Source organism: Macrotis lagotis, chromosome 2, assembly GCF_037893015.1.
Source record: "Macrotis lagotis isolate mMagLag1 chromosome 2, bilby.v1.9.chrom.fasta, whole genome shotgun sequence".
In the NCBI taxonomy this organism is placed as follows: Eukaryota; Metazoa; Chordata; class Mammalia; order Peramelemorphia; family Peramelidae; genus Macrotis; species Macrotis lagotis.
In genome coordinates, this window is record NC_133659.1 from 70,718,919 (window position 1) to 70,744,449 (window position 25,531).

The window sequence follows — 25,531 nt, forward strand, 5'->3', positions numbered from 1 at the left end:
TGCCTCATTTTTTTCCCCTAAGTAAATTTTCTCAAGGGCTTATTTTAAGAGTTGCTATGATCCTGACTCGTTGTCTGGCTCCCTTATGCAGTGAGTCCCCAAACTGAAGGCCCTGAGCAACAACTTACGTAGGATGTGATTACAGGTAGTTTGTAAGTTACCTGCCTCAGGAATTTATCAATACCAGTTCTCTATCCTGTTTGGATAACTACAGAGCTAAGAAAGTTTCTAGTCAAGGTCAGCTTCTTTATAACTCATCTTTATTTAGAACCTTGTTAATTCTGGTCAGTCTCACCACTCACCATAGCTCTCGGGTCACTCAAGTATTCATCTAGAAGATAGTAAGGAAATCACTGAACTGAACTATGGTCATGATATTGGGAGCTGTCATAAAGCATCAGGAGCCCCCACCTTATCTTGTTAACCTTCCAAGCCAGAGGTAGAACAATGACATTGCTATTCAGAGTGCAGAAAAAGACAATTACATCAACACAAGGTCATTGAATTTGAATTAACCTTCTATATATTACTCAACCCCTTGGAAAATGATGGTAATTAAAGCCACCTAGTAGCGGGGGGAGGGTTTTAGGGTGGTTTTTTTTTTAACATGGAGACCATGAACTTTTAAAAAAAAATAATTTGATAACTATTTCTATATACATATATAGAAATGGTTATCATACATATATTAGTTTCTTTTATAAACCTATGGACATTATATTTGACATTAAAAAATATTATTCTAAGAAATGGTTGATAGACTTCACTATACTGACTAAGGGGCCCTTGATACATACACATACACATACATACACATAATAACAAAACCAAAACTCCTTGCTTTGGAGGAAGGGTTTTTTTTTTAAATTAAAAGTCCTAAAATATATTCTAATTTCCTTTAACAAACCTTTCTAAACTCTACCTAAACCTTTGGTAATTTTAATGTTTCTGCTCTCTTTCAATTCTCTTCAACTTCTCAGGACTAGATATAAAATTCATAACTAGTTGGTAGTATAGAGACCAAATCGGCTGAAAATTCTTAAGGTTAAACTTCTGTTTTTACATCTGAACCTTCCTCTATCCAAACTAATTTATCTTAAATGAGACCAAAGAAGCCATCTAAATATTGACTTACCTTGTAAAAAACTAAAAACAAAATTGGAAAGAGCAAGTACACATCAACTAGGTAATGGCTAAAATGATTATCATGTGAAATTGTGAAGGAACACACTTGTGCAGCAAGAAACAATGATTTGAGGAAATTAGTGAAGAGTTCTATGAAGTGCTACAAAAATGAAATAAACAGAACAAGGAGGGTGATATACACCAACACTAAAATAACAATGAAAACAGACTAAAAGACTGACTATTACAATGATCAATCTTAGTTTGAAAGAAAAAAATGATGGAATGCTTTTCTTTTCTTAATGGAGGACTAGGTGAGCACAGAAACAGGATGTAAGTTCCCATAGGGAACTTACAATCTAGTAAGGGAATTATATCCATGTAGCTGACTACAAAACAAAAATAATGCATGATAAATATATTGTAAATAAAAAGAAAATATCATGATAAGTCAAAAAAGAAGGAGATTATTTTCTGAGTCCACAACTCAGTATCTTCTACCTTGAAAACCTGATCCATAGTAAGCAGGTGGTGTCAGATGCTTCTGGTGGCATCATGGAACAGAGCTTCTCATTTCTAATCCAATCCATTCCTGAATAGGAATCTTCTTTAAATCCTATCACCAAGAGATCAACCAGTTTTGTCTCCAAGATGACTACAAACAGGAGAGATGGTATAACCTTCTAGATAGTCCTAATTCTTGGGAATTATTTTGTATTTTTCATTAAGCCTAAATTTCCCTTTTTTGCAACCCCAACACAGTTCTGACATCTTGGATTAGGCAGAAAAAAAAAATCAAATCCTTCCCCCCCTCCCAGTTTGAGAATCCAACAAATAATTAAAAGTAACAAAAAGGTATATGTTAGTTTTAACTGTTTAGCATCACACAGGATTTTTTTCTGCCTCTACAAAGGATGAATATAGAGTTAAATTTTGTTGGGGGGCTTAGTGGGTAATTATCCAGAAAGAAAGAAAAAATAAAATAAAATGAAAATCAAAGAGCTCCAGGTCTTGTTTGAGCTAGGTCAGGAAAAGAATGTAGAGGAAGGAGTGGAATGCTTTGAATTTTAAGTTTGCTTCATGCAAACAATCAGCCCTTTGCTGTTTCAATTTATGGCAGCGGCTTGTTTGCCATGCCTCACCCTTTTCCCTCCTCCTCCAACCTTTCCCCCACTTCCCCCGCCACCAGCTTAAGGCAACACAGCTGCAGGCCTGGGCACTAACTACATAGAGAGCATACAATGATTGAGATTATCTAGAGCAGCATTCCATGCACATGGACACTTATAAATTCTTGATGATCATGATGATACCCTGAGGACCTTGTACTTCAGAGCTACTGTGGCCTGCTTTGGAAGTAACTACTCTTTGGAAGTAAAACTTCAAGGAATGTATCACACAGTGCTGTGGAATGCTGAGCAGCCCAAGCAGCAGAGAGATTCACTCAACATGCAGCAGCCAGAGAGAAGAGGATGGGTTCTTCTCAATAAAGACATTGTGCTGCCAATAAGGCAAGGAGCTTAGAAGCGAAGCACAATGTCTATGTCTCACTGCATTTGTGCAAATGTTCTCCAAGTATACTTCCCCAAAGTGACCTCACAAATTCCTAAATTCAGCATTTCCCAATCTGCCACTTGTAGCAATCTGTCTAACCATGTATAGTCCACTTCATTGTGTTATCTAAAGCAGGAACTGTGCTTAGACCTTATCTTCAATTCTCAGTACCACATAAAACTGACTTCAGTTCTTTATTTTATTATAAACAGGATAAGAACAAAAAAAATGGCAATGAGAAGCTATGGATAGTAGTTAAGGTTGTCAGGATTGGAATTGAAGTCCTGTTAAAACTCTGGGGAAACTAACATTAAATGCCAAGTGCAAAAAGTACATAGTATCAGCACCATGGCCAGAGACAGTGGGGAAAATTGAAGCTGTAACCATCACTATGAAAAAGAGCTTCTAGCTAAATTGCACTGTACCACTATTATGATTATATGTGGACATATGTATTAAGCAAGTTAAGGAACATGTAATAGTTTTTAGTCTCATTAGAAAGTCACTCAGATTCAAGTAATCTGGGCCTCTGGAAGGTTGAGGCTACATTTAGGGAATTTCCAACACATACTCCTACCTGAATAAAGCTATGTTTGTAAATATCTTGTCTAGAACATTGGTCCCTTTGATTTTGCATATACTTGACATGCCCCTGTTTGACTGGTGGTCAAGCTTCTTAATAAAATCTACCTGCCATGGGCTAGGACTGCATTTCAGTTGTGACATTTTCTGATAACCACAGGGGCTATTTGAAAGGCCCAGACTTAGTAAGAATAGACACATAGACTAAGTCATGCTCTCTCTCTTTAGGTCCTACTCCACATAGGAGGAAAAATATTCTATTAAGTGAGTAGTCTTCATAGAGATTTAGTTTGGTTTTGGTTTATTTTGTTTTGTATTCACTATAAATATCTATTCAAGTGAGTCAGTCTTCAAAGAAACAGAGGATATGATCTGGAAGCATATGGAAACTAGTCATGTGAGAGAGCAGGAGAACTAAGATAGGCCATCAAGGAGAAAAAGCTTGCACTGATCATCATCCTTGAACACAATAAGAAGCACCCTAGATGGAAAACTAGGTCCAGGAAAGGACCCTATCTTTCGAATTTTTTAGCCATGAGCCATGAAGGCACCTTCAGCCTAGGTCAGTGAGTGGAGGAAGGAAATTAACCACAAAAGTGGAGGAAACAGCTTAAAAACTAAGGGCAGAGCCAGCAGCTACAGTGAGGGTGGGTACACAGCAAAAAGAGAGCAGAGGCATACTCTATCAGCAGCAGGAATAAAAGAAAGATCTTCAAATAGACTCTTCCAATTGGAAGTGCTATGAAATATATACAGCTAGGAAACCAAGCCATTAACTTTTGAATACCAAGCAAAGCAATAATTAACTACCTTAAAAAAATCATTTCAAAATTTTCAAGATGAAAGCAATTTCATTATGAAATAAGGAGATAACACTGTAAATAAGTTTGCATTTCCTCAAAATCACTACAGAATTATACATTTAATAGTGGATATATGATTCAAATAGCATTATATCTGGTTTACCTGTGAAGAATCCAGGTAGCCCTGCAACTGAAGAAAGGTTCCTTTACTTTCATTTTCAAAGTATTACATCAACTTAAATTTTAGGAATCTATTTTGACTTAAAAATTAATAACAATTTAAAGTTCCCTTGTGAACCAAAAGTTCCTTATATGTTTCTAATTACAAATGAACTTTAAAAATCTATAATAATTCAATTATATATGTCATGCAATCAGTAAAATTATATCATTTTGCCTTCAAATGAATTACTATATTGCTCTATACAAGTCATCATTCCACAACAACAACAAAAAAAATTGGTTTGTATAAAATCCAACTGCGGTTAATTCCTAGTATTCTTTTTTAAGCAAATTCTTTCACCCCTGTCAAATATATCTTATTTTAGGGTTGCAACCTATATCTTAGAGAAGAAGGTAAAATATGGTAGACCTGTGATTGCATTGGAAAGAAAAACTTTTCTACCAAAAAAAAAAAAATCAGGAACTATTCTACAATGGATAGTCTTTGGGAATTGTCCAAGGGTATTGAGAATTTAAGTGATTTTTACATGAATGCAAACCCAGCAAGTATAGTGGGAGTTCTTGAATACAAATCTTTCTTTCTGGATCTCTATCTCTCTTTCTCTCTCTCTCTCTCTCTCTCTCTCTCTCTCTCTCTCTCTCTCTCTCTCTCTCTCTCTCCCTCCCTCCCTCCCTCTCTCTCTCTCTCTCTCTCTCTCTCTCTCTCTCTCTCTCTCTCTCTCTCTCTCTCTCTCTCTCTCCTGAATCACATTTTGTCTTCTGCCAATTAGAGGTTTGTCTCTTTTCTTCTGACTTTCTATCTTCTCTTATTTATATTTGATATTAAACTAACAAATTAATTACAAAATATAAGAGGAATCAGGTAACTCTGCACTGAGCTAAAGTGGATATAAAGTAAACGCAGAAATAAATAATCAAAAACATTAAGGTTTTCAAATAATTCCCTCTATACCCATTGGTAATTAAGCTTTTTCAATATACGTGTTCTTGTATACAATTGAATAAAAACGTGACTATCTATGTTTTGATAAACTTAACTTTTCTTTTTCACTAGGCTATGCAATTTTAATTTATTCCCAAACTGAAAATTAAATCAATATTGATCTTTGCACTTAATGCAAAAAATATGACTATTGATATTTTTAAAACTACTAACAGGTTTAGGCAGTGAGATTTCACTTGTGTATTTCACTGCCCAACCCTATTAGCATTATTGTAAAAAAAGGATTTCCTTGTCTTTTTATATACTATTATACTCTAATTTCAAGTGCCCAAAAAGGCTGACTTCCACGTCTGAACAGACTTACACAAAGTTTATCAAATGAAGTGCACCAATCCCTGAGATTCTCAAGAAGAAGTCAGCAGAGACCCTGAGAAAGAAGTCTTCAAAAAGGAAACCCTCAGGCTTCATTTCCAAGCCAAGGCTAGTTATTCAACTCAAATCTTTGAAAGGATGTCTAGAATAGAATATAAAAGAGAGAAAAGGGGTACTGGGTGGAGGAGGAGGGAACTCTTAGTTGGTCAAATAAAATAAAAGGATTCTTGGTGAGTATGTGAGTGAGCATCTATCCTCTGGCCTAGGGCTCTAATATTTTTTTTTTCATCATAGAGCCTTTTGGCATTCTGGGAAAAACCTTTTGCATCATCCAAAAATGTTTTTTATGAAAAATTCTAAATTTCAATTAAAGATCATTGAAAAAGATGATCTATTTTTCTCATCCAAGATCACTGATCTCCTGAAATCTATAATTAGACTACTTGGGTAGTTTAAAGTCCTCAGGTTAAGAACTTCTGTTTTAGATTATTTTGGCCTCTGGGTAGCCCTGACCTCTCTTCTAAGGGCAGAGATCTCTTGAGTTTATTATAGGAATTGTGGGTTCAATGCCAGTTCAGTGTACAAATTATATATGAGCAAAAGAAAGCTAGCTTCAACAAAAACTTTTCCAAAGCATACTCCTATTAAAAACATCCAAACCATTTGAAAATAATAATGAAATTCCATGAATAGTCAGAATTATGTTCTTTGAAAACTGTAATGAGGCATATGAAGTCACACATACACACAAAAAAGGGTAATATGGAATTTACAGTTTTTCTCTTTCAATTTTAGCCTCTTTAAGCTCAGGCTAGTTTTCAGTTGCATGACTTTAGAAAAAGTCATAATTTAATTCTAGCAATAAGGTACAATTAATCTAGGGTTTAGGATGATAGGTTTAGAAGTGGAAAGACATTTAAGGTCATCTAATCCATCCCTTCTCATTTATAAAATATAGAAACTGTGACACAGAGATTATTTGGACTTGTCCAAGGGCATACAGGTAATAAGTGCAAAACCAGTATCTAAACCTAAATCTTTGCTTCCAAATCCAGGATCATAACTCCACACTACTTATTTTAACTCCCCAGATCCTCTGAAATCTTCAGTCTGTAACTTAATTCTCTCTCCAAACTCCTCTCCCTTGTAACATAAAGACAACCTTTCAAGAAACCTGTTGATGCTTCTAGTTCTGAGAGTAGGAATAATAGGTAATCACTTGCTGATAGCTATTCGGACCTCCTTGTATTTTATTGTAACATCTAATCATCCCCAAACTCTTTCTAACAAAGCACCTCTCAGTACTACTCATGCTAACATTATATGCCCAGGCAGACTCCATTCATTCTAGATCTCTATCATATAAAAAATTGGTAATGTCTTTGTTACATGGGTAGCCCTAATCTCACTCCTTCACTTTAAGTATACCTTCATCACTGTGACACAGGATAATTCTTTATAGCAACTGAGGTCAGAAGTTTTTTTGCTGTATTTTTTATTGAGGGAATTCCAAAATAGGAATTCCAAAGATTCAACCATTACCTCATCTCTTTAAACATGAAATAAATGAAACCTAATAATCTTAGGCATCAAACCTGCATACCTTTCTCATATAAATATTTTTTTGTCAATTTCCTCAGTTTTATTTTTATATTTCTTTATTTTTTATTTTGAATTTCATTTTCCCCAATTACATGTTAAAATTTATTTTAAAAACTGAATTCCAAATTCTCTCCCTCCCTCCTTCCCCGCCACACTTATTAAGAATACAAGCAATTTTATGTTATGATTCATGCAAAATATATTTCCATATTATTCATGGAAAGAATAGAACCCCCATATGAATCTTGTTGTTTAGGAGGTCTTATGGTACAATGAAAAATCAACTGGTTTTAGAGACAAAAGAACTGGTTTGAATTTCCAAATCTAACACTTATTCTATGACATTAGAAGATCTCTCTGAGATTTTATTCTTTCATTCTAAAGAGAGAAGGCTTGACTTGACTAGATGATGATTTCAATTCAAATTCTATGATTCTCTAACCCTTTGGATATGCAGGAATCTTTTAAGATTCTACTCTTTAGTACAGAATGGCTTGGAGCTGGGACAGTCAGTAAGACTATGTACAAAGAGACACACTACCACAGCAGAAAGAAAAAAATGATATCTCCACACTGAATCAATGAGATATTTACATATCCAAATGGTACTCATTTAGTAATCATGTAGTATTATATTGGTGACGGTAACCAATTATAAGATGAAAAACTTATCTATGTTAGAAGCATCAAATCTGGGCTGTTTTATACTAAAATATCAAAACGTCTAAATGCACTTTTTCTGAGTACTCATCATTATATTTGAAGTTTATAAAACAATTTATCTTTTAAGTAGAAACCCTTTCATTAAGGAGCTACTTGTTGGTTTCCAAAAGATTTAAATTTTAGAGATGAGACCAGAGTTAGAAATACTAACTTGGAGTATCTTAACTGAGGGAAGAGGAGAGAATGAAAGAGAAGTCCTTTATCAGAACTAGAGAATGGACCCAACTGTTTAAGATACATCATCAGTCCTTGATGAGTTTCCCAAGGTTCTTGAGGTAGCTAGGTGTTAAAGTCAACAAAATGCTGGACTCAGAGTCAGAAAGACCAGAGTTTGAATCCTATCTCAATCATTTACTATCTTTTTTTGGGGGGGGGTGGGGGCAAGTCACTTGACAAGCTACAGTTTCCTTAACTGTAAATTGTGAATAATACCTACCTCCCAGGGCTGTTGCAGAGAACAATTGAGACAATACAGGTAAAATCACTTGCAAACCTTAAAATACTACATAAATTTTAGCTATTATTATGCTACAGTGGTGAAGATAGCAGCAGTGTGTTAACTATTATTATGATACAGTAGTGATTATAGCAGCAGTGACATACTTTATGATTTATCTGGGAAAGCTTTGAGATCTGTTTCTTGACTTCTATGTACCATGCAGGGATCATTGTTCTAAAGTAGCCTTGAGTTAATAATACCAATGTTTTCAAAAGCTAAGCCAGGTATATGTAGAAGGGCTACTCTTTCCTGGACAGAATATCGAGCCTGTTTAGTGTTATTATAGTAACTATTTTAACCAGTTATCAAACCACAACCAAATGATGTCTACTACAGAATCAAAAAAAAATTCTTCCTAGAAACTATACCATATAATTTGGCAGTACCTGAAGAATAGTATTGGTCACATGACATTATTAACATGCCTAATCATAAGCATTTGTAGAAGATAAGCCATATGAAGTCAAACATGGAGCCAACTACTATTATTGTTTCTTTATGGTGAGGCACACAGTTGAACCATGACATCTCTATACTGATGTGACTGATGAAAACCTTAGAGTAAAACCATCTTAAACCAGCACTCCCTGGCAGCCAAGATATATAGAGTTAGGACGGGAAAATATTCCACTTGTGCTTTAGCCATTTAACCAGTCTACTCTTACCATGACAGAGATATGGAGAATCCTCAGCTCTTCTTCAGCTGACTCACTCTGGGGTTCTTCTGTTGGGTCAAGACCAGGAAGGCTTGGGGCACCATCTTGGTGGTGGATATGGAAGAGCAGAGTGCCATTCTCCAGCCACTGCTGCCGCCAACGGACTAGAGGGATGTCTTCAGTGTTTCCTGAGATTTCTGAAGTACAAAAACCAAAATAAGGAATGAGAAAAGTTATAGAATTAAGCACACTATTTTCTTTTCTCATACTTTCTGGGGAAGTGGTATTCAGCAAAGGGGTCAGTTCCAGTTAAGTGTTAACTATATATGAATCTTGGGACAGGAGTAGGGGCCACCTTGCCTAATGTAGTTAATTGATTCTGTGAAAACTGGCATTAGGCAAAATAGTAAAGAAAATGGTTAGTTCAATAGGAGTATTATAAGTGAAAAATATGCTCCCAGATGGCATAACTTGGGGCTATAAGAGAGTAAAATGAATGTTTCAGAGGCATGATACATAATCTACTTAATTGTAATAAATATAAAACATAAGCAAATAAGTAAATGTTAGATTTTAAAATATGATGATTCTAGTAATTTCTTCAATATCATAAATCTCATTCATGCCTAATATTAAAAAATTCTTCAGCCTAGAGGGTAAAACTAGAACCAATGGGAAAAGTAGCAAGCAACCAAATTTAGACTCAAAGTAAAACAAAATTTTCCAATTTCTTGAGCTATTGCAAAGCAGAAGGGGAAGCCTTGAGAAGTAGTGGACAATACCCTCACCATAGTACTTTTGGTTTGATGGTGACTGTCATTTGAAAGGGAAGCAATAGAAGAGATTTTTGGTCAGATAAGGTTGGATTAGTCCTCCAAAGTTTCTTCCAAACTCTGAGAATCTGTCATTCTGAATATGTTAACAGTAAACAGAATAATATATGGGAGAGTTAATAATCCTGCACCTGAAGGACTAGCTCTTGTTTCTAAACACTGGATTTGCATCTTGGGCAATCCCATGCCTAACATCACAACAGAACTTTGCAATGTTGCAATGAGATTTTGTTATACATGGTACAGTGGGGGGTTCTTACAATCAGAAAGACCTGAGTTCAAATTTAGTCCTCAAACACTTACTGTACTACCCTAGGCAAGTCAATTATCCTCTACCTCAGGTTCCTCATCTGTCAAAGGGACAAATTAATCACACCTGCCTTCCAGTGTAGTTGTGAGGATCAAGTTAAATAACATTCGGAAAGTACTTTGCCAACAAAAGAAAACTGGTGATGATGATGATGATGATGATGATGATGAAGATGGTGATTATAATTCATCAGCATTAGTGATATTATTGTGAAAAGATCTTGGTTGAGATAATGTTGTAAGGCAGTTAGGTGGTGCAGTGGATAGCATACCTGCCCTGAAGTCAAGAGGACCTGAGTTCAAATTTGACCTCAGACACTTAATAATTGCCTAGCTGTGTGACCTTGGGCAAGTCACTTAACCCCAGTGCTTTAATATTTTTTTTTAAAAAGAGATAAGTTTGCAAACACTGCTTGTGAGTAAAACTCTGGCACTCTTATAGAAAGCATTCTCAAAAGTTCTCTCAACTACCATTGTAAAAAGGCAAGTCAGATCTTGTCTACCATAAAAAAAGTTAGGTAATAACTCCAATTCTTCTCCTTTCCCCTGGATCAATGCTGTCCTTTCCAGAGTGAGTTCTGAACACTGGATGATCCCCAGTGGCAAATACATGCTTTTCCCCCTTGTAAACTTGGGAGTTAGGCTGTGTGCAGTAATTACTCTTGGACATACCAAGCAAAGCTACCATGGAGAGTGGAGGTAATTACTGTTGCAGAGAACTGGCATTTAAGACCCAGAGCCTGGGAGATTACTGAGTGAAGAATGGAGGCTGACAGGTTATTTCTGCTCTGTTAGCAATTGCCACAGAGTCGACCAGAGAAGTTTGATACCTTGCTGTGACAGAAAGAAAATTGTTCTGCTTTGTTTTTTTTTTAATTCCACTTAATTTTCCTCCCTCTTCATTCTTGCAGATGATGGTGTGCAGGAAGTAGAATTATGAGAAATTTGAGAGGAATAATCAGAATCAGGCAGGCACATAGGCAGATGTACTAACATCATTCTTCATGTCTTCTATCAAGGCAACAAATCATCATCAGTCATCATTACAAATGTCATTAACAGCTACAAAATTTTCCTGACAATCTATTGGCTGTAGGACAAGCTCAAAGAATTTCAAGAACATTCCTGCTTCACAAATTCAAGATTGGATGATCTTGTACCATTGGATTACCAAAGGAGAAGCAATAGAACAGGTCAAAACTTTTATGCTGAACAGCAATGCCATGGGGTCAGCACAAAACAACTGTGCTTTAAATAGGCGAGACAGGGATATCTAGTCTGAAATAAATAAATAATCTTCTCCAACTTAGTGCCTCATGTTGATGAGGTGTTTTGACTGAAAAAAAAACGTAACTTGTGATCATCTTGGTGGTGAGCCATCTGACCTTAAGGAGGTTATCATATGGATAGCAGACTTTGTAGTCTTTCAGGAGGAAAGCACTCTAAGTCTTTGCATATGTGTAGGGTTTGACATAACTCACACTTGGTTTATCATTTAAGAACAGTCACATCCATGCCATATGAATGTAAAAATACAGTGGAGATATAGTATCCTACATCTGGAAATCAAAAGGACCTTAAAATCCTTCTAGTCGTAAGTCCTCTTTTTACACTTAAGAAAACTGAATATCAAGGAGGCTTAGTGATTTGCCTATGGCCAGATAGGTTGCAAACATCAAAAGCATAATTTGAACCGAGGTCCAAGGAACAACTAGGTGGTGCAGGATATAGCAATGATCCTGTAGTCAGGAAAACTCATCTCCCAGTGTTCAAATCTGACCTCAGACACCCTGGGCAAGTCATTTAACCCTGTTTTCATTAGTTTCATCATCTGTAAAATGATCTGAAGAAGAAAATGGCAAAATTCTAATATCACTGCCAAGAAAATATGGGTTACAAAAGGGTTGTACACAAATGAAAATATCTGAACAACTCTGACTCCGAAATAAATGTTCTTTCTACTTATACCACACTTCATCCTGTGAAACAAGTTCTTAATCATTTTTATGTCACAGACCTCTTCACTAGTCTGGAGAAGTCTGTGGACTACTGAACTACTGAGAATAATGGGGGGTTTTTTTGTCTTTTTTTGTCTAGTTTTTTTTGCAAGGTAAACGGAGTTAAGTGGCTTGCCTAAGGCCACACAGCTAGGTAATTATTAAGTATCTGAGGCCAAATTTGAACTCAGGCACTCCTGACTCCAGGGCAGGTGCTCTATCTACTGCACCACCTAGCCTCCCCAGAATGTTTTTAAATGCACAAAACAAAATAACATGGAATTACTCAGGAATCTGATTATATTGAAATTTAGTCATTAAAAAAAATTCTCAAGTTCCCAGATTGTAAATTATGAATCTACCCTATGAATACCGTACCAAGTATTAGATATTTGTTTCATTTATGCTAGGTCCTAGAATTCATAAAGACAGATTTGAAGTCACAGACAAAAAAAAATCACTATAAAGGATATTAGAAATAGTTTTGTCCAAACTTAAACAAGGAAATAGGCCCAGAAAGGTGAAAAGATTTGCAGACCTTGGAAATCTAATGCAAGTCTCTTGACTTATAGATGTACTGCTGTTTCCACTGGCACCGTGGACACACTGACTTTAGATAGAATATATATCAGAATTCTTGTTAAGAACTGTTAATCAGGGAGAGATAAAATCGATAGAATGGTAGAAGATAGAAAGACCCAAGTTAGAATCTTACACTATTTTTAACCTTTTCTCAGTCTTACTTCATCCTTAAAGTGAGGAATTATACTACTAATACTATGTAATTCATGGCTTTTGTGATGCTTAAATAAGAATATTATAGGATTTTTAAAACTACAAAGAATTATAAAAATACCTGCTATTATAAACATTAAAAAACTGACAAATTTAAACAAAATCTTCTTTAGAGGTAGTGAGGACCTTTTATTATTATTATTATTATTATTATTGAGCTGAAAGGGACATGCTTCATATGTAATTCAACTTTCATTTTCATATAAGCAAACTGAGGCCCAAAAGGTAAGAAAATTACCCAAGGACATTTTAATCTATCATGGTGTTATAAATGAATGAAAAGGAAAACCTGTTAGAGTGAGAGAAAATTGTACATTTTATTCACAAACCTTGCAAGATACACCTTACAAGGTAGGAGTACTTCACCTAGGGGTGAAACATGAATTAGTCTTCAAAGTCAGGTAACTTATGGTCTTCAGAAACTCTTTCCCCTCCCTCTTGGATGTTCATAGGCTCTCAGAGTTTGAGTTACAATCTAAGAGGTCCACCCATTCCATGACATGTCCCTAATATGATCCCCCCCACATCATACAATGCATGATATGCTAAAGAACCCCAATCGTCACAGGGGAGTGTAGGTTAATATTCCATCACCTAATTGAGCAAACTCAGTAGCATTAGGTCAAGATCTCTAGGTCACTCTTGACAGATTGAGAACCTTTGGGGTTTGGTATCCCTGGAATGGGATTAGGAAAAACTCTTCCAGTCTTGTGATTGGCTGGGCCGTTCCCCCTTTGTAATGGATTCCCTAAGGGCTCCCTCCACACCCTGTGAAGACCAACACCCTACCTTTCTCACACAGTCTTTCCACTTAACCACCTTGTATACCACAGAGATAGAATTATACAATTTCAATTGAAATGGAATTTAAAGATCATCAATTTTACATAAGAGGATAATAAGACACAGGGAAATTAAGTCACAAGCTTGAATGACAGTACTAGTAACTAAATGAAATAAGATTTGAACCCAAGTCTTTCTAAATTCAAAAATCAGTTCCCTATCTACCATACTATAGACACTATAGCATTCTGAAATAGAGGATAAAATAAAAGGAGTAACTCAGATATTTTTCACAGAGCAAATTAAAAAATAATAATCCTTGTGGGATAATTCACTATAGAAGAAAAATTTGTATGACACATGGCTCTTATTCTTTTCTGCCCACCTATTTTAGACTATAGGCCAATAGAAAAACTCCCAATTGCCCTAGGGTGCCATACAATTTTAGAAAGGAGGGAAGAAAACACCAATAATATAGAAGAAAGGAGAAAGGTAGGGCTTAAGTGAATATGGAACATTTTCATCTTGGGTGCATCATTTGAATCCCATCATAGAAATAAATAACCAAATTGTGGGAAAATGGTGGCATGTTAAGGCCTAGAGAAGCCCAGAACATCCACAAACATACTAATAAAGCTCTAAAAGTATACCACAAGGAACAATAATAAAGAAAGCCAAATGAAAACAGACATAAAAGTTCCCCCATGTGATTCAGGACTATACAAAAAGACTGTCAAGATTCTACAGATCCTCTCAGCAGAAACAATAGGGTAGGTTAAAGACAAAGGGTGCAAATAACCTTGAGAATGAGAGCAGATCAATGTTTGAATAATTTTGTGAGGAGGCAGTCCAGGCTATGGCACGGGTAATGACAGAGCCCAAACAACAGCCAATGCTTGAGCCAAAGCAAGAAAAACGCTATAGAACAATTGCCTGGCATGTCTATGCCTAGGTAACCAATGCCCAAGTCACAGAGGGAGATGTGACTAGTTTGGAGTCCAAGTAGTCTGTACTAGACCCAGAACCCAGGCAGTTAAGGTGGTCCAAACTCCTTCATGTCCTCAACTAAACCGCCCTGACATTGGATTGAGGAAACCTATCTAGGTACCTACCACAACTGTACCAGCATAGAATTATATCAGTTGCACATTCTCTAATCTAGACCATTGCTTTTCCAGAACAAGGTACATGACTATATATGGCCCCATTTAAGGATAGAACCTTTTGGAAACTTCTCTCCTCATTCCAATGCTCTTCAACAATCCTTTTCTTCCCACCAACTGTAGACATTTATCAAAACATCAAAGTATTTGAAATTCTGCTCAGGAAGTACTTGCCACTCATCTTCAAATCCCTTCTCTCTTCAGCACTAGAAACCATCATTTTACATTACCTCCTTCCTACTAACTGAAGAACAAAGGAGGCCATGGCTCCAAGTGGAGCACATAAATGTCCCAGGTAAATGATGAAGACAGACAAGCACAAGACCAATTTCAGGTCGAATTTATTTGACATATGATGGATGCCACCTCAGCCCTTTCCATAATTATTCAGAACTGAATCTAGCACCTCACTCTTCCAAAGTGCATAGCAAACATTTTTTTTTGGTATAATTTCCTGCGAGAACTCTTTTAAGTAGGGAAAGACCATTAACCCATGTTTTAACATTGGAAGTAAAGGCAAGTAAATAATCAAAGCAAAGTCACTCAGAAAAAAGTCAGCATAGCAGTGATGGACCCAGGAGTGATGAATTCCTTTCAGGTTTGTTCCTTCCCTTCGTCCTTATAAAACTACTACGACATACTTCTGATATAATATAGAAAGAAAAGAAGTACTACCCAGGTAACTTTTGTGTGTGTTGCAATCCATAGAAAAATTGTTTTTAAAGATGATTTTTGCCTTTACATCATCCATTGTACTTTTTTTCATGACAAAGTAGAACCATCAATCAAAAACAATCAATTTTGACATAAAAATTGAAAATATATACACGCTATGCCTAAAAACCTTCCTCTCCATAAAGAGAAAAAAAAAAAAGAGGAAGCTTCATCATCTGAGTTATAGGTTCTTGAAAGTTGCATTTTGCCCCCAGCACTAATTAACTTCTTTGGGGAACTTTTTGATTATCATTGTCATGGTATATCCTCTCATTCTGATTATTTTTCTCTATGTCAGTTCATATTAATCTTCCCAAGTGTTTCTGAATTTCTAAAATTTGTCACTCATTACTGACTGAACAATAATCTAGTACATTATGTACTTGAGTTTTGTTCTATTTATTCAGCCCATCCCCAATCAATTATTATCTAATTTGATTACAAGTTTTTTTTCTAGAAAGCGAAACAAGCAAATAAAAACATTGTCATAGATATTTTGTTACAGTTTGGACCTTTGTTTCTGCTTTGAATCTCTTTAGGATACATACTCAGTATTGGGATTTCTAGGATAAAACAGCATGGATAGTTTAGTTATCTATTTTACATTAGTTCAAATTGAAGCACATAACACTTAAATCACTTCACAATTCCATTGCCAAAATATTGGAATACCTTTCTTCCTAGAGTTCTTCCGAAATATACCATTCTTACCTTTTCTCATCTTTGTCCACTTGAATTAAGTTAGATGAAACCTCAGTCGTTTTAATTTACATTTCAATTTCTACTAGTAATTTGAAGCATGCTTCCTTAAGTCTATATTTCCCAAATTCTTTTGAAAATTCTTCATATTCTTTGATGAGCTTTCTTTGTGAAATATTGATTTTATATATTTATATTCATTCTCTGCATATTTTATTTTATTTTTTTAATAGCTGACAAGGCCTCCAGAAATTTTATTTATTTTTTTCCAAAAGTTCATCTGTATTATTCTTTTTTAACATTCATCCATATGCATATGCATATTTTTAAGTTACAAAATTTCCTTCCAGGCTCCTTTCCCAGTCCCCTCCCCTCAGCAGAGAACACTTAAGCTAACATTGTACATATATATTTTTGATAAACATATTTACAGATTAGTCATTTTCAGTATAAGGAATTTGGATCAAGGGAAAGATACATAAGAGATAATTTTTATAAAGTGTTCAGATTTTGAAGAGTTGGTTTTTGTTTTTGTTTTGTTTTGTTTTTCTACCTCTTGTTTATTTTAAATATTAGATTTGATTAGATAGAATATTTACCCACTCTCCTATTTCTCTTCCAGTTTTATTTTCTTTTATTTTATTCATGTAAATTTTTTTAACTTATGTAGTAAAAATTATTTACTTTGTCTCTTATGATCTCTCTTCTGTATTTCAGTAAGCTTTTTTCACATATCTATAATAATGAAAGGTTTCTGATGGTCTCTTTTATTTATTTCTTAATGTGGTCTTATAAAATGAGGTAAAATAACAAGCTTGAACTTAAGATGGCACATGGTGCAAACTGCTGGCACAATCTTATTTTCAGTTAGAATTTTTTTCAGTTAATCCTTCAGTTCTTATCAAAAAAAGTGAGTTTTTCTTTTGGTAATTTTTGTTTTTGAGTTTGTAAACCATTGCACTAAATTATAATTCATTCTATTTCTTGTCTATTCATTGATCTATTTCTCTTTTATTTAACTAGTTCCAAACTTATTAACTATTATTTTATTTTATGGTTTGAAATCTATTGATTTTTTGCCCCTGTATTTGATTGTTTTGCTATTATAGTCCCCCAAATTATGGACCTTATCATTTTAAAATTGTTTTTATTTTTATTATCTTCTATAGTTTAAATAGTTACCCACAGTATTCTTATCATTACATTAAATCTTTATTTTATTTTAGATGGCAGTCATTTTAATTATATTAACATAGCCCAAACATGAAAAGTGACTAGTTCTATTATAATTCTTCCTTTACTTCTTATTCTATAATTGTATTCACAAAAATCTTGTCAGAATTAACTCCCAGATAGTTTATGCTTTTTTTGTAGTTATTTTGAGCAGAATTTCTCATATTATCAGCAATCCTATTTTATATAAATATATACAATACAGAAATGCTTCTGATTATGTGGATAAATTTTGTAAACTGAAATCTTGCTGTAGCTATTAATCAACTCATTTAGTTTCATCACTTATTCTCTGAAGTCCAAGAATTCATGTCACATGCAAATAAGGATAATCTCTATTCCTTTTTTCTCACTTTGATTTTCTTCTCTTGTCTTATTGGTCTCTGAAGATTTCTAGAACTATATCACATATCATCTATCATATGAGATTGTCCTTTCTTTATCTCAATTAGTAATAGAAAAGCTTCCATCTTTTCTCCACTGCAAACAATGCTAACTCTTGGTTTTAAACATAAGCTTGTGGTCATATTATAAAAGGTACTTCCTTGTCTACCATTTTTAGAAGTTTTAACATAAATGATTAATAGATTTTATCAAAGGGTTTTTTCTACATCCATATGATCATGTGGTTTTGGTATTGTTATTTCCTGTTTAATATTGCTGTATTCCTGGTATGAATCTAGAAATCCAGAGACTTGCTTTCTGGATCTACTTCTAGAAAGAAATTTTGTTATTATAAGTAGCGAGTTGACCTTGGGTCTAGAAAGAACTTATCTATACTGGCTATATATATATATGATCTTAACTAAGTCACTTAACTTCTCAATGTTCTAGGTAATTCTCTAAAGATTCAGTTGCAGAGAAGATGTGGATCTTCTTTGATAGAGGAAGTTCCTCACTTAGAAATCTCTACAAGCTGACAGGTCCAATTTTAGTTCCCCATTTCTTTAATATTATCTTTATGAATTTAAAAATTCTTTGAATCCATTTTCAGTAATAGAACTGGGGGTCTCACAGTTCCCTTTCTTTACTTTATATGTCACCTATTTGAGCATGAAGGTCATATTTATCTTGTAAGATTCAGCTATGAGGGTGTTACTTTATGTTTGAAATAGTTATTGTAGCTTGCCATGGTATGCAAATTAGCTCTGACAAAGTAAAATAACTAAATTTCTTTATACAGTAATAAATAACTTTTCCATCTTAAAAAAATATATAATATATGCTTTTCTTGCAATAATTTGTTTTGAACTTGCCACTGAGTTCACAACAATGTGGAACACAATCTTTAATTACTTATCATACATTATATTGATTATTATTCATACCTTTAATAGACATTTTTTTAGATCCAACCCTGGTAATTGTATATAAGTTTTCAAAGGGGAGTCAAATAAGGTACATTCCCAGGCTTTTGAAATATTTATATTTTCATCTCAAATAAATATCTTAAAATTTTATATTGTATGTGAAGAAGAAACTCATATTGAAATATTCCATTTTTATTTGTGAATTTTGGTAATTCTGGAACAATTCTCCCTCTTAGTATATCAATATATGCAAGCATAATTCATGATTCTTCAAGAGCTGAATGTTTTTATACTCTAATGAAGATGCTGACAATGCCCAGAACCTAAAGTTACCTGGGCAAAAGTTCTGTTATGTACCTGATTTTAAAAAGTGACTTTCATCAATAAAAAATTATTTTATATATTATATAAATATATGTATATATGTATACACACGCATATATATACACACACACACACACAAACATACATAAATGTATATGTTTTCAGTATTCTAGCTTTGGTATCTCATTCCTGTGGCAAAGTTATTAATTTTCTTCTACCCAGCAACAGTTAGCACTGTTTTTTGAATGCAATTTTCTCACTGTTCTTACAACTTCAAGAAGCCTATACTTTATTGCAGAGCAGAGATGTCAAAAATGGAAATACGTAGCCTACAACTCTTCCAAATGCAAGCCAAACCAGATTAAAATGAAATTGGAAAATACCTGACAAAACAAATAAAAATGCAATAAAACAAAGACAATATTACATTTTAAAATGAAGTTAATATGCAGCCCAAAGGAAACTTTATGAATAGCTTAGTGGCCCAAGACTTTTATTTGAGTATTATACCAGAGTTGTAAAGGATCATATCAATCTCTTCAGCGGCTAGGTCCCTCTGATAGCCTTTGTGATCTAATAACTGAGTGGACTGTTTTCTAGTTCTTTGTACTGTTTTTGTCTTATCCTTCTATCTGCTTGTTTTGGACCTTACTTTCCTTTGTGCCTTGGTAGAATTGATCTTGTTTATTTATGAGGTTGAATGTCCTTGAAATGTTTTAATATCCCATGCCAAAAGGTGTTACAATATTTCTAATAGTCACTGAGATATGTTCTTTAAGAGCTACAAGCTTTAAAAGTTTCCTTGAAGTATTATCCATTCTTAAAAAGCCATAGAATTAAAAATTCAACAAAAGAGAGCAATGACATATATATAGCACAAAATTCTGAATTCTATGATCAAAGAACTAATTAAATTAAAGAACTAATTAATTAAAGGTGTGTATAACAGCTTCATCTCATCAAAGATGGCTATTTTAAGTCCTTTTAATGTCAGTAGAAGTTGATATGCATAAACATTTTTGTGACAAAATGAAATTACATCAAATTACTGATTTTACCAGTAATTTGCATACCACTGTAAAAATTAAGTGTTCTCTAAATGTTTCATAGAATCATCATTAAATCATTTGGCATGGTTTTCATTGATTTGTTTGCTTTTCTTTATCAGTCTATTTATGGTTTGCTCTCTTTATTTTTTTTGATATTGGGAACGTCAATATCTCTATTTCTTTTTTGATAATTTGCTTCATATTTATGTTTATATCAATTTGCTTTGAAATATGAGTTTTCTGGCATAGAAAAATTTTACAATTATGTAATGTTATATAATTCTTATAATTGTTATATATTATGTTACTACAGGTATGTAATATTGTGTTATATAATTATTCATAGTTATTTTTGATGGGGGTTTTTTGCACTAGTTTGTGAAAATTCATTTTTTATTTTGGTAATTTGATTTCCAGTCTCTTTCTCTACATCAAATTAGCTAATGATTTATTGATTTTGCTATTGTTAAAAATAAACAGCTTTATTCATAAATTCTATAGCCTATTTTGTAATTTCTTTATTTCTCTCTACTTTTCCAGATTTTTAATTGTACTTATTTAAAGTGCTAATTTGCTTGTATCTTATCTTTTAATTGCATAATCACTTTCTTTTTTTATTTTATTACTTTAATCTTTTACAGATATAAAATTTACTCTGAGAAATTATGTACCAAATGATTTATGTTGTTTCATTATTAGCGGTATTTTTAATGTAAACATTTATTGTTTCTATTACCTGTTTTTTGGTACTTCAAGGCACCACAAACAATGAGAAATTACATTAAATTTCTATTCATCAAATGGTATAGCTGCTAAATTACTATTATTCAATCAGTCAATCAAAAAAGAAACATTTATTAAATATCTACTACACACCTACTTTGTTATAAGGATATTATTGAAACCAAAAAGTGAAATGCTTCCTATATTCAAATAACTACTACTATTTGAGGAAAAAAATGTACCTATATGATTTTATATGTTATAGGTAAAAAAAGTAAAATGGAGGCATAGTTTTGAGAAGAAAGGTACCAACAGATGAGAAGGGAGAGAATTCAGGATTTTATTTTTTATTTTTGGATGTTTGTTATTTTTCCTTTATTCATTGTTTGGGTGTTAAGGGATATACTTATTCTAACTGTCTTCTTATATTTGTTTGCGATACATGCCCTTATTACCTAACCAATTTTTGTAATGAGACTGTGACATGCTGAGAAATGTTTATTTTCTTTAATATTTCTATTTACAAGTTCACATAACATTCTGATTGCCTGTGTTCTTACAAATAAATCAACCACTATATAACAGCAAAAATAATTTTTGAAACTTCTAAAATTAATAATAAATCAATTAATGATCAACAAATCTAATGAGAAAATACAAATAGCTGCATCCTCTCCAGAACTTCACAAAAAAGTCAACCTATGGATAGTACAAAAATAAGGGTTTTGCCAGTAATGCCAGCATATTAATAGCTTCTCTATGAAATTAGAGATAGGTCAAAGATGAACCTGTATCCTCCAGCAGCAAGAGTGAACGAATTCTCTAAAAAAGCCCCAAAGTCATTGGAAACTCAGAATGAGGTTTTTGTAAACAAACGAAAATTCAAGCCACTTATAACTTGTCCCCATTCTGCTTCTCTAGCCTCATTCTACATTATTTCCCCTTTCTCTATTCTACAATTCAATAAAACTACCTTTTTGGGTATTATTTATGGACAGTATTCCATCTCTTGTCTCTATGATCTTCCATTTCCCTTACCAAAGCATGGAATGCACCCCATCTTCACCTCTACCTTAGATTCTTATTTTCTTCAAGACTCAGTTAAAGTTGAATCTTCTAAATGAATCCTTTCCTAAATCTCTCCCTCCTCATCTGTTGCTATCTTTTCTCTCAAAACTATGCCTCCATTTTACTTTTTTACATATATCATATAGGTACATGTTTTTTTACTCAAATAAAAGTATTTCTTTGAATAAAGGAAGCATTTCACTTTTTGGTTTCCTATCCTCATAACATAGTAGGTCTGTGGTAGGTATAAATAAATGCTTCTTTTTTGATTGATGAATTGATTGAATAATAGCAATTTAGTTGCTATACTGTTTGATGAAAAGAAATTTAATGTAATTTCTCCTCATTGTGGTGCATTTAAGCATAATATAGTTTCCTTGTCTATAAAGCTTGACTAACATTTTTTTTTTAATTTTTGCCTGGAGATCCTGATTCTGAAGCAATCTCTTTTTTTATCTCTTTATTTGTGAAGAAATTTTATTTTTTCAATAAAAACTATTTTTAATCAATGTAAAGCAGCAAGACAAATTCCCCTATCAATCATATCTACAAATGTATATTGCTTTCTGCATTTTAGTTCATCCCCTTTCTATTAGGAGGCAAGTGACATGATAATTCTTTTGGACTTACAGTTTATAATAACATTATCTTTCAAAATTATTTTTTCTTTCTAATAGCATTGTAATAAATTTTTTTCCTATTTATATTCACTTTGCTCTGCTTCAATTCATAGAAATCTTTCTGTTTCTTTGGAAATTGTCCATTTTATCATTTATTATGCCATAATGCTATTATATTACATTCATATGCCACAATTCATTTAATCATTTACCAATAAAAGAACCCCCCCTACCTCTAATTTTCAATTCTGAGCTATCATAAAGAGCTATTAAAAATATTTTTTTTATTTGTAAAAGGGTTGTGTTGTTATAGCTTTGTGTGTGTGTGTGTGTGTGTGTGTGTGTGTGTGTGTGTGTTTGTAATCACTATTTTTGGACCATCTTGACATAAAGGAAACATATGAAAGATCTATAAAGGTAAATGGACTTTTAATCTAGGATAATGCCATCTCTGGGGGAAAGTTCATATTGCTATTCTATTCTGAAAATGCGAGGTAGATGATAGATATCCAGATTCTACCTTTCCAAAATTCATGTTAGGAAATCAACAATGACATGCAGTAGAGAAAAAATACCCAAATATATCCAAGTCTCCCTTTATTTTTAGTGATTCAAACTAAGAAAATCTATTTCCCATGCGTTTTTTTAATTTTCTTTTTTTCCTTCTAAAAAACTGTTGTGTTGAAAGGTCAATATTCTTCAGCTAAGGATGATTTATTTATGGCATATCTGACCCAACTCAGAAACTAACATTCTCACAATCTCATGAGAGTAAACATTTTATGAGAATCTCAGTCCAAGAGTCAGATAATAGCTAGGCCTGTTCCAGTTCTTAATCTACAAGTGAGGCATTGTAAAAGACCCTTCACCGCTCTAAAACTTCTGATTTCTCAACTTAAAAAAAATATTTAGATGGCTTATCTCTTTCTGTTTTTTAATTGTTTTTGCTTTTCTTGTTTTCTTTTTTTTTATCTCTTTATCTGGTCCAAGCTTGAAGGACAGTTAACTGCATCCCACTGATGATCAGAAAACAAGCTCTATTGCTCTATTTTTGACTTGTTCATATCTTCACATACAATCCTCCCCCACCCGCTTAGGAAGCCTGGATTCCCCAGCTCCCTCCCCAGGTGACATATTTGTGCCAGACTTAATGTAGACAATTGGTTTGGTGCTACCCTGCTACAGCTTTGACCTTCCAAGTGATCTGCACCCTCAGTCTCTAATGTAACAGGGATTATATAGTCTTGTTTTTGCTCTAAAATATCTCAATCAACAATTTTGGATTCTTCTTTCTCTCAATGAGATGTGGATATGTGACATGATTGGATATATAATCTAATTTGACATTTTTCTAAATATTGCAATGCCATGTTGTCAGAAAATGGATCTGGCTAAAGATTTCAGGGGTTCAAGGAAACATGAAAGAGTTCACTTAAAAGATGGACTCTTAACTCAGAAGAATTTAGGAACAAAAGAGGTCTCTTTAGGTATTGCTGTGGGTAGCAGAAGGTAAGGGAAAGAAAGATTATTAGCAACAGCAGCAACACTAGCCAGCATGAGAGGATAAACAATAAGAAAAGGTATAGGAGTATGAGACATTACCTGCTAGATCATGCTCTTAAAGAGTAGGTTGACCTGCCAAAAGAAGACAAACCATCAGGGAATAGGCAGCAGAGTTTATTTGGGGGATGACTCCAAGAGCTGGTCAGCTTCACAAAGGAAGACAAACAATTCAACTGAATAGAGGGGTGTGTAGGAAGACGAGGTAATTAGGTGCCGTCTTCCAGGGGGTAATAATTTAATTCTTTCAGGTAAGGACAGGGATCCATTGTCTTGTAAATAGACATTGTTTTATGCCCGGGGGCAGGGATTTCCTGCAATTCCTTATTAAAAAAGTACTTTAACCTCATCTAGATAGCTTAAACCAATGGGATAGGTAGTCAGCATGTCATTGTTAATGTAAAACTATAGAACATATTTCTCTTTAACATTTCCTCTACTTCCACAGTGGATAGAGCACCAGCCTTGGAGTCAGGAGTACCTGGGTTCAAATGTGACCTCAGACACTTAATAATTACCTAGCTGTGTGGCCTTAGGCAAGCCACTTAATCCATTTGTCTTGCAAAAAACCTAAAAAAAAACAAAAAAAATTTCCTCTACTTTAATGTTGCACCACCCTGACATGTCTTTTCCTTTCCCCTACCCTCTGCCTCAACTATCATTCTGCCTCTCATTTCCTCTGAGCTCATAATTTAATTTAATCATTAGTCAATTTACCTCGTCCTCTTGAAGATGGGGAGACTAAAGGCTAAAGCAAAGTACAAGAAATTTCAAATAATTCGAAACTCAATAACCAATCTTGATTTTAAAGCATTTTGGTTGCAACAGGCAACCCTCTTCCTAACAGGGATGTAATAGACTCAGAATACAATTAGAGATACATATATTTTTGGACATAGTACATTTTTATAATATATATTATATACATAGATATAAATAGTCCCATTGATAGAATTTGGTTTTTCTGCCTATGTATATTTGTTACAAGGATTTTGTTTTTTCTCTCTTCTTCACTTGGAGTGTGATGTAGGAAGAAAAGGCAGATTTTCATTAATTGAAAGTAATAAAATGTAATTTAAGAAAAAAAGAAAAAATAAGTAGTTAGAAGGGTGACTGGACCTAGAATATGGGAAACCTAAGGCAAACAAGGAAATGCCTAAGGCAAGGTAAGGATGAAGTTTAGAGAAAGGAAATAAGTATAATTTACATTAGGGGAGCTTAAGGAACCATAGTACACTGTTTCATAAATTAACTTACTTCCTAAATTAAGAGTTGCTAACTAGGTCTTATTGTAAGGGCCCTAGGTCCT

General features: G+C 33.8%; 1 protein-coding gene across 4 annotated transcripts in view; it reads right to left on the minus strand.

Moving 5' to 3' along the window:
* Positions 1 to 25,531, minus strand: part of ASTN1 (astrotactin 1) — a 494,085-nt gene that overhangs the window by 282,588 nt on the left and 185,966 nt on the right. For all 4 annotated transcript variants that reach the window (XM_074222108.1, XM_074222107.1, XM_074222106.1 and 1 more), the window contains exon 2: positions 9,052 to 9,239. In XM_074222108.1, coding sequence (XP_074078209.1) covers positions 9,052 to 9,239 — 188 coding nt within the window. The remainder of the gene's footprint in view (positions 1 to 9,051; positions 9,240 to 25,531) is intronic.